Genomic DNA, 14,122 nt, shown 5'->3' on the forward strand with positions numbered 1-14,122 from the left:
TTAAGAATTTGACGTCACGCGGCCTACTGGCTTTCTCCTGTGTCTCGGAAAATAAGACATGTTGACCATATTCATTTATATACGTATATTCATCCAAAATAATTAAACTAGAATTTAAGAACGAAAAACTTAACATTTTTCACTAACATACAGCTCACTCAAATACATATATACGATTACATGTACATAAGGTTAACAATTATGTTACCAACCTTTTCATTTTGTTTGCCATGATAACAAGTAAGCATCTCTTTCATGGATTTTAAATGCTCCAAAAATTCGGGTCGAGTTTTCATTAGCTTCTCATTGGGTCTACTTATAATGCCAGTCCATGTGCCATCTCCTTTAGTTGCTTTAGTCCCTAGAAAGTCATATTCGGGAAACATAGGGGCTATAAAAACACCCACGTACTGCAAGCCTCCTTCTTCAATGGCAACTTCTAATGTTTCTTCTTAAACAGCATTTTCTTCATTGTCATTCTGCAATTCCTCCATTGACAAACAAAACAATATTGCCGACAAGCTTAACTCATTCTGAAGAGAAGTTTCTTCAGCCTCGTAAGAAGTGCTTTCTTTAGTTATCAAGTTGGAAAATGAGGCCTCAGTCATATTGCCGCTAATACAGTTTTCAACATCGCATTTTGCGCCTAATTGAGTGCTCTCTTTTCCCAGGAGATGGGCTCTAACTCGATGCTTGAATTCAACAGGTGATGGGTGCTAATGGTGTGCACCCATTTACCGTATACAGCCAAAAAAATTGCTCCAGTCCATCTTGATTCAACCTGAGTCAAGATTTATGATATTGCAAATTTTTCACCTAATAACCCTAGCAAGTTCGTTAGAGATTTGCAAGATACCACAAAGCCTTCTTGGTAAGGGTAAGGTCCTTTGCCTCCCAGAGTTTTCATTGTTCTAGATAGGTGAATGTCTCTTGCAACTCTTTTTGTTTTTTGGCTTTCAAGATTAGGCTCGTAAACTTTGTGTAAAGGGCTTTCTATCTAAAGGCACTCTAGAATTGAAAAAAATCAAACCACTTATCAACAAGGCAAGTGAACTGGCTTGTACTTTCGCAGTGCCTGTCCACAATCAGACCTTTTTCCCTCCAAGTGTTTGAGATTTTTGTAAATGGTAGAGTAACTGTACCTCTAATTTCACTGTCCTACAGTCCGATAACATAGATCCACGGTCTAAGAAAGTGTTTCTGATGAGTATTATCAAGTGAGGAGCATCGGCAAATAAATGTATTCTCCAGCAGTTATCTGCAGGATTGACAATGTTGGATTAGTTATGCCAATGCCCATAGAATTCCATAACCTTATATGTGTTGCCCCAAGTCATTAACCATACCAACTATAGGAAATCCAGCTCAGTTCAAATAGGAGAATTTTAGTTATATCGGTGTCGAAATTATAATGAATGAGTTGTTTCCAAGGTCGGGACTTTACGCACTGCAATTTTGATCTAGGTTCATGTAAAGTGTCTGTGCCTTTATCATAACTCCAACTGTCTGCGACGCTACACTCGTCGTTCGTAGGAAATCTATGAAGAATTAGATTCCTATTTTTTTCCTCTTTTCAAAGTATCCGTTTACTGCACAAGAGTTGGGCATATCAATTAAACTGTCTCAATTGCAGCAAGAAAGGGAAAAACATAAAGCCACTATTACGGATAATATCACTAGCGGATCCAGACAAATTTCAAGGGGGCCACCAATTTTCATATTATACATACATATGTATATATATACATATATATGTGTCTGTATACACATATAAGTTTATGTGTATATGTATATATGTGTATATATACATATATATCTATACTATACAAATATATAAAGAGAGAGAAAGAGGGAGAGAGAGAGGGATAATTCATGCATTTTATTTAGAATTCAGTAGTTGATATCTGAAGTATTTATTATTATTATTTCTATAAAAGATTTTTTCCCATTTTTATATTTCTCATTTATGTTATTATCTAAATCTTCAATATTATTATTTTGTCATTATTTTTCATGGGGGGGGAGCCCACGTGCCCAGTGTCCCCCTCCCCCCTCTGTATCCGCTAGTGGACAAAATCGATGCCAAATATGCGGAAGAAGGTCCAGACTTGCGTACATCTATATACGTATAAGGATTATAATTCTGAGAACCATCCTTGGTACAAGAGTCAAACGCAAGACTAGTCAAACGACCAACTTTCGATTTCTTTGAGTTCCTTCCTCCCGCCAGTTCGTTCCTCCGACCTCTTACCAATTCGTTCCTACTTCCCAAGTCATAGTGAAAGAATAAAGAAGATACGATGAGGTGTTGCTTCCCCGCTTAAGCCTAGGTCAGTTCTGTTGTATCGAGTGCAAGTCTTGCATATCGTTCGCAGTGCAAGAGAGAAAGATTGAGATGTGGAAGCCGAAACAGAAAATCATCATGGGAGTGTTCTGTTGCTTGCCTTGGGTGGCGCTGATTGTCTCGGCCCTTTTTCTGAAATTACACTGGATGCAGCTAATCTTTGCCGTGGGACTGAGCAAGACAATGCTGCTTGTCGTATATCATGTCCACGTGGCGTGTTCAGCAGATCCCCAGCCGCCTGGATCTTCCCAAGAGCTAACCGACACTGCGATCAGAATTCCTTTCGCTGAAAACGCTACTTCGTTGGCGCGCACTCCTCAGCACGCCGACGCGTACGCAGTGTTTCAAGTAAGTTCGTTTCTTTTTATTACAGCAGGTATAACTTATCTGTTTACGATTCAGTCCCTTGGAGGTGGGAAACAAGAGAGGAAACAACTCAATACCCTATTATTTTTCCACGAAGACACCTCCAGTTGACTTCCTAGACAGTCTCCCCTCTCGTGATTTTATGGACAATCTTTATTAGATAGAATTCTGTTAAAATTCTAAATATTTTATAAATATATATATAAATATATTATATACATATAAATATATATATATATATATATATATATATACATACATATATATATATATATATATATATATATATATACATATATATATATATATATATATATATATATATATATATATATATATATATATATATATATATAACATTTTTATCCACTGGATTTATATACAATCATTAAGGCTACAAATGTCAGCGAATATCCAATTCACGCTAATCAGGATATCACCGATGGGGTATATCAGTTATAAAAATTTTCTTTCGGTGATAATTCCCCATCGGGAATATTCCCGAAGAAACGTGAATTGGATATTAATCGACACTTGTAGCTTCAGTACTGTATATAAGTCCTAGTGTGATAAAAATTTCATATATATATATATATATATATATATATATATATATATATATATATATATTTATATTTATATATATATATATTATATATATTTATAGTATTTTGCCGTTTCAACAGAATTCTATCTAATCTAATAAAGGTTGCCCATAAAATCACGAGAGGGTAGACTGTCTATATGGCGTCACATTTTTGGCACATGCTGCCCCATGTATATACATCAGGTACAAAGACCTGACTTCAAAATGAAAGACTAAATGGGATGCTGAGTCTTCTCTGAGGTCATACAAACACTGGTTGGGTGCTGCTCGTCTTACTTAATAATCAGACTGGGATTTTTCTGATCATGATTTGTTGTACTATTCATCTCTAAACATGGGGGAGGGGGAGGGGTTGTGGAAAGAAGGAAGTCAACTGGGGGTGTCTTCGTGAAAAATAATAAGGTACTGATTTGCTGGTTCCAAGTTGATTCGTCTATCATTTCGCGTAACTAGAAAAGCTTGATTAAATCAGACAATTTTCTTTCGGACTTTCCCAACTAATATTTAACCGGCATACAAAAACGTGCTTATGAGATATCTATTATAGTGTCGCAGTAGCCGATCATTTTAGCAGCATATTTTTTTTTAATTATCTGCAGCACAAAATAACTTTAGGCACGCACTTTTATATATTTATCTGTCCATGAGGTCTTACTTGAATACTTTTTAATAAAGTAGCAGAGGTAGATCGTGCTTACTTGTTGCTCGCCTAAATGCGTTTATCTTTACACAAAAATTGTATATATATATATATATATATATATATATATATATATATATACATATATACATATATATATATGTGTATATACATATATTATATATATGAATATATAATAAATTAATTTGCGTGTAAAGATAACCGCATCGATGTATATAACAGAGATTGAATGATCAGACCACGTTAGTACGTACCCTTAGCGACAATTTTCACTCTGTCTGCATTGAAATTACCAAAGATCAGCCGAAGCGGCACCAATGCAACGCCACAACTGCAACCACGATGTCCCAAACGCGACGTTACTCACATAATAACAGAATAAGTCTGCTAGCCAAAGGAAATGTGCTAATTTAAACTACGTCGCACTCTGTGAAGGAGTCGGAGAAGACCACCGGCTTTGGTTGAAATTTTGGGTAGTTAGTTCATTCATGCCACGTCTGAATATTAATGGGCCTGCATATTTTCCTCATAAGTGCATTGTTTTACCAAGTTCATCCTTATCCACTTAAAGACATCGGTGACGTCACGCCTTGTCTGTAATTTACTGTTTGATGTAAACCATTATAGATTTTCATCCTATACAGTGCCTAATACATCCAGCCATAATCTGTATTAATGTGTAGGAAAAATATGTACATGAAACTTTTGTTTGTGCTTTTGTACTTATGTATTAATATATATACTGTATATATATATATATATATATATATATATATATATATATAAATATATATATACAAAATATATATATATATATATATATATATATATATATATATATATATATATATATATATATATATATATTATTACTAAAGGACCTCATTCAAACTGGATGGTATCTAATTGAGTTTTATTCAGAAAAGTTGCAGAAGCTTTCTTGGACAAATAGTCACATTCTCAGAGTATACGGATACTTGAGAATGTGGACTGTTTGTCCAAGAAAGCTTGCAACTTTTCCAATAAAAACTCCATTAGATACTATCCAGTTGAATGAGGTCCTTTTTAGTAATTCTACTAATGCTCAGAACAATTGTGTATGTGATAAAGTTAATATATATATATATATATATATATATATATATATATATATATATATATATATATACATACATATACACACACATATGATAGGAAGTGTATATATATAGAGTATATATATATATATATATATATATATATATATATATATATATATATATATATATATACACACACACATATATACAGTATATGATAGGAGATGTTGGTGCAGTCAGACCACAAAACGCATCAGGCAAGGGTAACGAAGTGAAGGTCAGTCATTCCTAGGCAATACGTTCATTACGCCGACGCATTTCCTATCGACATTGTTACATTCTCAAGGCTAAAATTAGAGAGAGTAAGAAAAAAGGTACGATATTAAAATGCATGGAACACAAAATCTTTGAATCTCAACATTTTACATACAGTACATGTACATTAAAAAGCAAAATAATTCCAGGAAAAAGCATCTGCTAGACCGAAAGCCTGAATGACTAGAAAAGGAGAGAGATGTCTCAAAGAAGCCGGCTTTAGCCAGATACAGCCGCACAGTACAGAGGAAGCGAGTGAGTTCAAGTTGGGCTCTAACTGCTAAATGAATAACTATTCTAAAGTGAGCAGTTCATGGAAACAACTTGTCTGACCCAAAACAGAGAATTCAGAGTATTCGATATTGCATTTACATAATTTTGCATGATTTATAATGTTGGAAAATTCATGACTGGACAGTCTGCAACCAGTGCGATGGCTAACACCTTTATGTGTGTATCCTTTTACTGTACCTCCTTTCATATTCTCTTTCTTCCATCTTACTTTCCACCCCTCTCCAAACAATTGATTCATAGTGCAACTGCGAGGTTTTCCTCCAGTTACACCTTTCAAATCTTTTATTGTTAATTTCCGTTTCAGCGCTGAATGACCTCGCAGGGCCTAGTGCTTGGCCTTTGGCCTAAGTTAAGTTTATATTAGTTTAACCAAACCACTGAGCTGATTAACAGCTCTCCTAGGGCTGGCCCGAAGGATTAGACTTATTTACGTGGCTAAGAACCAATTGGTTACCTAGCAACGGGACCTACAGCTTATTGTGGAATCCGAACCACATTATAGCGAGAGAAATGAATTTCTATCACCAGAAATAAATTCCTCTAATTCTTCAACAAGCCGGCCGGAGACTCGAACTCGGGCCTAGCGAGTGCTAGGCGACAACTCTACCGACTCGCCCAACGGAGAACTAGGCCTAATTCTATACTCAACGCCTTTATGTGAATCAGCCCTGACCCTCAGCAATCGTTTAGTCGATCCCTTATTAAGCCTTCAAATTACATTTATGGCAAGTATATTTATGCACGACTGAAGATCGCATTATTGCGCAGAGTCCATCTTTAAATTTAAAAAGTGAACCTATTGTGAAGGGGTTTTTCGGAATGAGAATGACCTGCAACATGTTAAAATGTTTTTCTGTTGCAGGCATAATGTATTTTTCTAAATTTATTGTCTTGGATATATGGTATACTGGCATAAAGTTTCTTCCTTGGTACTGTACTTATAACAGATGAATCAGACAGTTTCCTGTTTAAGGAATTTTTTCAGTATCTATAGAAAATATGAGATGGAAACCAGTTGTCGGTAAAATATTTATGTAAAAACGACATTTCTTTGTGATATGATTCCCATGAGAAGGTTAAAGTATAAGCCCTGTGGAGGAGAGTAAAAATTGAATTGAGTTTAAAATTGTGAAAGCAAGCACTATAAAATTTTGAACCCAAGCCTGTAAAAATTTTTTTCCTAAAAATAGAAGTATTAAAACTATCGTCATGTCGAAATACTAAGACGTCCCAAAAAGTTAGTTGATCATTGTCTTCTCTCTAACGTGAGTTCAATACTGGGGTGTATTTCGTTAATGTGCGAGAGAAATCGCAGATTTGAAAAGAACGAATGTATCATCGACACAACGTTTATACACAAGAGGATAAAAGCCAAGGGGGCAATTTTCCAACATGCCTTCCTCCAGGGAGCGCATAAAAATGTTGGAAAACGTGGGACCAAGGGGCTGATCCCATTGCCATCCCGTCAACCCGTTTATATAAATTATATCATTAGAATTGAAGGCAGCGTCCACCACTGCAGACTGTGAAAGTTGCTCAGAACAGCTACGATCGTAGTTAAAAGAAGTGTCATTGGATTCAATAAAGATTTTAACTAAAATAATCTCAGTTGTCTCCTCCATTGGGACATTCGCAAACAGTGATTCAGCGTGATAACTAGTCAAATATAAATCTGAATCTTGGCACAGAATGTATGATTTAAATTCTTCGGAATGTTTTCAGTCGTTCCAATTTTGATGTTCGCGAGGAAGGAACTGTAATTTAATTAATAAGATATAAAAATAAGTAAATAATGAAAGAACGAAAACCCTTATAGCATATGTCGAATTTAAAAAAAAAAAAAAGCAAAATTTTGAAATATTACTTAACTAATATATATTCTGAATTTTAATATACCTTTTCAGAGTGTATGCTAGGAAGCGTGAGTAAATGTATTTATTGCATGTACTGTATGTGTTCCAGTATGACAGCATGTGCCTATGTGCAGTTTTTAACTTCATTTTAATTCGTTCATCATCGTACTGAATGACCTATTGGGTCCCAGTGCTTGGCCTCAGGCCTAGACCTGGTAAAGTATTTTAATCTAATCCTTCAGTCCAGCCCTACGAGAGCTGAAAGTCAGCTCAGTGGTCTGGTTAAACTACTTTAAAAAAAATAATAATAATAATAATAATAATAATAATAATAATAATAATAATAATAATAATAATAATAATGTGTAACCTTACAAAGAAATAATTTGAGGCTAAACTTCCCGGATCTTTCCTACATAACCGGTATGTATCCACATTTCCGGCGTGTTTAGTGTAAGCCCGATGGGGATTACCGTAAAATCATAAACAAAAGACTGTCAATATCATAAAGATAATGACCCCCAAGAAACATTAGTCCTAGATAACGACCCCCGAAAACCCTTGGGGGTCCCTAGCTAGGAAAGATCCAATTTCTCCCAAGTATTTTCAACTTGACATGGTCCAGGCATAAAGATGACATCTTTAACGCGTAGCAAAAGATTCAGGATTTCAATGTATTTTTTTTCGATAATTTGAACGGTTTGCAACTTGCAAATGAGTGAGAAACTTATCGAAAATTTCCACCCTTGGATAATCTTTAACCTTATTATAAGGACGTTAAGATGTCGACCATCTTCTCAGCGCTTTAAGATAGTATAATTTAAAACAATTTCAACGTAATTTTTTTTTATTGAGTTTCATGACAAAAAAAAAAGTTTGTTCATGTTCTTAATCAGTGTGATTATGAGTTCCTGAGAGACATCATGATCGTCATATTTATTATTATTTTTAGGGTAAAAAAATCTACCCATATATCGCAGTGTATGATCTAAAGAAGTAGATGCAATTTATAGATATCGTGAAAGCTACTCGGGACTCATGAATAGCACGCGCACATCGACATATGATTATAATTCTGAAAACCGTACTTGGGGTGAGGGTCAAACGGACGTTCTCGCTTTCTTGAAACTCCGCCCTCCTACCAATTCGTTCCTACTCTGATAAGGAAACAATAAAGAGCATGCGATGGGTGCTGCTTCCAAGCTGAAGTCTAGGTCAGTTCTGTCGTGCTGAGTGCGTCTTGCATTTCAGTCGCAATGCGAGAGAGGAATTATCATCTTGGGGTATTCTCTTGTTTGCTTTGTGTGATGCTGATTTCCCTGGCCTATTTTTGAATTACACTGGACACAGGTAATCGTTGCCGCAGGATTGAGCATGGCATTGCTACTTACCGTATGCCACATCCCCGGTATGTTCAGGGGATCCCCAGCTGCCTCAGTGTTCCCAAGAACTAACCGATACTGCGATCAGAATTCATATTCCTGTAAACGTTACTCCGTTGGCGCGGACTCATCAGCTTGCCGACGCATTGTTTCAAGTAAGTTGTTTTTTTCGTTTTGTTCTTATTGTAAGACTGGTAACGAGGGTTGGTATGTATTGTACTCAGGCTGCACATCTTGAAATCTTTACCTTCTTTATTGGTTTTATCTTTACAATGCTTCAATTGCATTTTTTATTTTTACGGTGAGGGAAGGGGAAGGTATCCTCCCACCCACCCATTCCTGTTGTCTGTGTAGCGTACTTCCAAGACCGGTTCGTTAAAACCCTTCCTAAGTCAATTGTTGCCAGGTTTCACAATATATGGATCCTTACGCCATGAATCTGGACGCCTAACATCAACGATTCGTAAATGATGCACAACTATGTGCCTTAGAGTACTGAGGAAGACTGATGAAAATACGCTTATAAAAGAAAAAAATAAAAACTTTGAGCAAAGTTCGAGAACTCTGAAGGAACTGTCCGAGATGTCAACTGTGGAAGGAACTTACAAAGCAAAATGTCAGTCGCGCGTGTTTTGTGGAACTGCTGAAGCTCATAATTACGGTATCTGTTGCCATTATTCCACGATAGGCTTCAAATACTACAAGTTGCCCATTTGTAAAGCGAACCCATTTGGCGCATACTTCCCTGTTGACAATTATATTATTCCTTGCGAAGATTTATAAATTGAATTAACCCTTGTAGCATGAAAAAACATAAGTAGGTACAGAAGTTACCAATCCTTTTGAAATGAGTGGCTTTCCTTCAGCTATACGGAAAATGGCAGAAGCAACACCTAAAAAAAAAAATAAATAAAAAAAATTATTCAACAGGGATAACTTACCCGTTTTCAATCCAGTTCCATGTAAGCGAGAAACAAGAGAAGAATCGTCCCAAATAAGAGCGCAATGTTTACATTTCCCCAGGAAAATTGGTAAAAACTCGTTAAAAAACTTTTGGTTAAAAAAAAAATCTTTGCTTTAAACAGACTTGCTAGTAGACTGGTTGGTTGTCAGATGACTTCGTTGCACGTAATAAGCTTATACAAGAGCCCAACCTCATATCACTTGTCCTTGAGGCGTGTTCGTCTTTCATAAGCTTTTAATCTCAATGAAAGTCGTATATATATATATATATATATATATATATATATATATATATATATATATATATATATATATATGCGTGTGTATGTATATGACTTTGTTTAGATTAGAAGCTTATAAGAAAAAACCACAGGCCTCAAGGATAAGGAATTCTTGTCACAATATCTTCTCTAAAGATGACCGACTCTATGTAGTCCTAAGTAAGGTTGGTGCTGTTGTTTAAGCTTATTTTACTTACAGCAAAGTCGCATTATCAACAACCAGTCCACTGGCAATTCTGCCTAAAGCAATTTTTTTTTTTTTTCAAAAGGTTCTAAACGAGTTTTTACCAATTTTCTTGGGGACAGTAAATTGCTCTCATATTTGATGATTCTTCTCTTGTATCGCTCCTCCAGGGAACAGACTCAAAGGCAGATGAAACATCCCTGTTGCTATTTTTATTTATTTATTTTTTTTTTTGCTAGGTGTTGCTTTGGCCCATTTTCCATTGAGCTGAAGAAAAGTCACTTATGCCAAATGGATGGCAATTTCTGTACCTACTCACCCAATTCTATATGTATATATATATATATATATATATATATATATATATATATATATATATATATATATATTATATTACTTTTTAATTTATGTGTACACGGAATATATAGAACGAAAATAGTTGAAAAGGGCATTGATTTTTTTTAACTGTCATTTAGGCAAGCAACAAATAAGCACGATCTACTCTGCTACTTTATCAAAAAGTATTCAAGTAGGACCTAATGTGTGCCTAAAGTTATTTTGTGCTGCAGATGACTAAAAAAAATAATATGCTGCTAAAATGATCGGCTACTGCTGCACTATAATAAATATCTCATAGGCACGTTTTTGTATGCCATTTAAATATTAGTTGGGAAAGTTGAAAGAAAATTGTATGATTTAATCAAGCTTTTGTAGTTACGCGAAATGATAGACCAGTCAACTTAGAACCAGCGAATCAGTACCCTATTATTTTTCACGAAGACACCTCCAGTTGACTTCTTTCCACAACCCCACCCCGCCCCCCAATGTTTAGAGATGAACAGGACAACAGATCATGGTCAGAAAAACCCCAGTCTGATTATTAAGTAGGATGAGCAGCCAATCAGTGTCTGCACATGATCTCAGGAGACTCAGAATCCCATTGTAGTCGTTCATTGCAAGTCAGATGTTGTATCTGACGTACTTGGGCATTGGGCAACATGTGCAGGGAATAAATTTAGTTTTAACGCAAATGGCTGTATTTAAGAGCTAAAGTGCTTCTGCCTTAGTAAAGTATAGAATTATCGTACACAATCTTACGATACTTAGAGTTGTTGCAATGCACGCATCATCGTATAAGCACGATAACGATACCATACGATTGGCAACAGTGTCGGTCACTTTCGCTCTCTTGAAGCCCCGCCTTCTGTAAACCCGTCTCTCCTTTACTAAGTTTGCCAACTTAGTAAACCCTTTGCCGGCTGCTCGCCTAACGCCGTAGTGGAATGTATAATCCCTGAAGAGACTTCTTTTGCTTTCGGTAATTTTCTAGACCAACACTGCAAACCGTGGACCTTGCGTAAAGGCCTGACATACCTTTGGATACCGAAGGAGTGAAGGATCGAGATGTGCAAGACAAAGCTGACGGACTTCGGGGCAGTTTTGCTCTCATTGTTAGGAATGTTAATCATTTTCTTGCTGATAGAACGTGTCGATATGGGAATAACCAGCTATGTGATTTGGATACGACTGATTATTCTGACAGGAGTGAGCGTGGTGCTGGTGATTTTCATATTTCTTGTAGTGTCCTCCAACGTGGAAAACCTCCCTTTTTTGCCAAAACAAATCAGCCTAGTGCCCAGGTCTCCCGTTGCTACAACGACTTGTTCGACACCGCAGACTCGACAACTTGTCGACATAATAATTCAAGTAGGTCAATATTCAGTATTGTCGACTATATTAAGACTAGTGACAAGTTTTTTTTTTTTTTAATTGTACCCCTTTGACTTCCGTCGTTCTTTAAGGGTTTCACGGCCTATCATTACATCTATTCACTGATTGATTTATTTGTGTGCCCCTTTTATTGAAGCCATATTAGAATTGGAATTTCTGACTAGGTTACTTACTGTTGACATCTTAATAATAATAATAATAATAATAATAATAATAATAATAATAATAATAATAATAATAATAATAATAATAATAATAATAGGAGCGGCAGTCAGTGGAGAACACACCTTAGCCAAGTTGCAAGACATGTACTGTAGGCCCTCAGAGCAGAGCATCCGCTGACTGTATACAATATATGTATTTTCGTGTGCTCATAGCATTTTATGCAAACACTGCTCTCAGCGAGTTGTGATTTATTTAGAACTTTAGAACCTATTGCCTCTTGGAATGTATTCCTGTGTTAATAGTTGCCAAATCTATTCAGAAATCGATAAAAGTTGAAATTATAATTTCTTATCCAGTCGTGTTTGTGATTCTCGTACATAAAATTCAGTGATCATACTAAGATCAGTAGTTAATATCAGTCTGACCAACTTCAGTTTTAATGAGATATTGTCAACTAACGCAGACACCCTCAAAATTTAGATAATTTAGTATCTTTTAATGAACTCTTTCTAGTAACGTCAGAAGGGGCGGAACTGTTACTTGAGAAATAGATAATCTCGTCTTGACTTATTTGTGTTATTGTTAGCAACTCACATGTTATTTTATTAAGACAAATTTCGTGAAAAATGAAAAGGAAGTGTTGTTTAGATGCACACTTTTTGTAACATTTTCTAACGATTTTTTCCTGTCTTTTCCAGTCACCAGCCATCAAAAAAGACAACGACGACCCTCCAGCATACGAAGACATTATCAGAGAAGACAGAAACCGCCACGAACCCTCACCCGATAAATCAAACGAAGTTCCTCACTACATAGACATTGATTTGGGGCTACCAACATACACAGAAGCTGTGAGGTTTGTTTTTGCGTCAGACGCGACCACGAGATGATCGCCTTAATCCAGTGTAAAGAGGATATATGATATATTTTTCATGAGCAACAAAACAAAATAACAAGTCTTTTTAATAAACCTGTTATTTATCGTGGACGATCCCTGGAATTCCAGAGGCAATCTTTGTCCTTGGATGTAGTTAAATTTTCCAAGACTTTGATCTCCTGCGTATTAAACAAACGGAGTTGTTTGTTATGGTACCCCTGATGAATAAAAGCAGTTGCGTTCATTGCGTTGCCATTACTAAAGATTGCATTGCTTTTGACGAGCTAGGTTTGAGCTCTGTCTCTTATAAGCTGCTGGTGTTAAGGCAACTTCCTTATATTCCGTTTCCTTCCATCACCGAAAACGTCTTATCTATTTCACCCTGATTTCAGAACTAGGAAAAAGAATTCACTGTCATTCGTGGGATTGAACCTAGATATGAATGTCTTTCCATGTTCGATGAAATTTGGGGTGCTGGGTCCTTGGCGGGAATAATAGTTGTCACATTTATGCTTTCTTTTGTGTAAATAAATATGACTTAAAACAATCATTTAATCTCAACTATAAAGAGCATTCCAAGCATTTTGATAAAAAATAATAATAACAATAGTCGACGCTGAATTACATTTAACCTTATGTTGTTAAAATGTGTATTTTATTAAAGAAGTAAGATTCACCCTGCTGCTTTCCTTACCCATTTTTCCAGAGATCTTTGAAAACAAACTCGTCATTTGAGCAGTGAAAGTGAACATCAAGAATTTGCGAATTGGTCGAAGCTAAGAAATATATATAAACGTCTTCAAGGAAAAATAACACAGTAAGGAGTATTGTGTTTGCTGGCATTACCAATTCTCGGCTTGTGGTTTATACGATAAATATTGAATGTATGAATGACTAGTAAAAAAAACGCATGAAACCCCATAATTACGCTAGTTCACGGTTAAACAAAAGTCCTTTAAGAAAAAGAGAAAAAGCTTAAATCTTCCATTTCAGAGAATGGAAGAGCACTTGCTCTCAAAA

At 35.8% G+C, this 14,122-nt stretch overlaps 1 protein-coding gene across 3 annotated transcripts in view; it reads left to right on the plus strand.

The window, feature by feature from the left end:
• Nucleotides 1–13,778, plus strand: part of LOC136840864 (uncharacterized) — a 97,106-nt gene extending 83,328 nt beyond the window's left edge. For 2 of the 3 annotated variants that reach the window (XM_067107809.1, XM_067107810.1), the window contains one exon: nt 12,924–13,778. In XM_067107809.1, the coding sequence (XP_066963910.1) occupies nt 12,924–13,115 (192 nt within the window). In that variant the 3' untranslated portion in view covers nt 13,116–13,778. Of the gene's footprint in view, nt 1–10,838; nt 12,037–12,923 lie in introns of those variants that run through there. The other variant, XR_010853760.1, reaches the window with a different exon arrangement.
• The last annotated feature ends 344 nt before the right edge of the window (nt 13,779–14,122 follow it).

Source organism: Macrobrachium rosenbergii, chromosome 8, assembly GCF_040412425.1.
Source record: "Macrobrachium rosenbergii isolate ZJJX-2024 chromosome 8, ASM4041242v1, whole genome shotgun sequence".
Lineage (NCBI taxonomy): Eukaryota > Metazoa > Arthropoda > Malacostraca > Decapoda > Palaemonidae > Macrobrachium > Macrobrachium rosenbergii.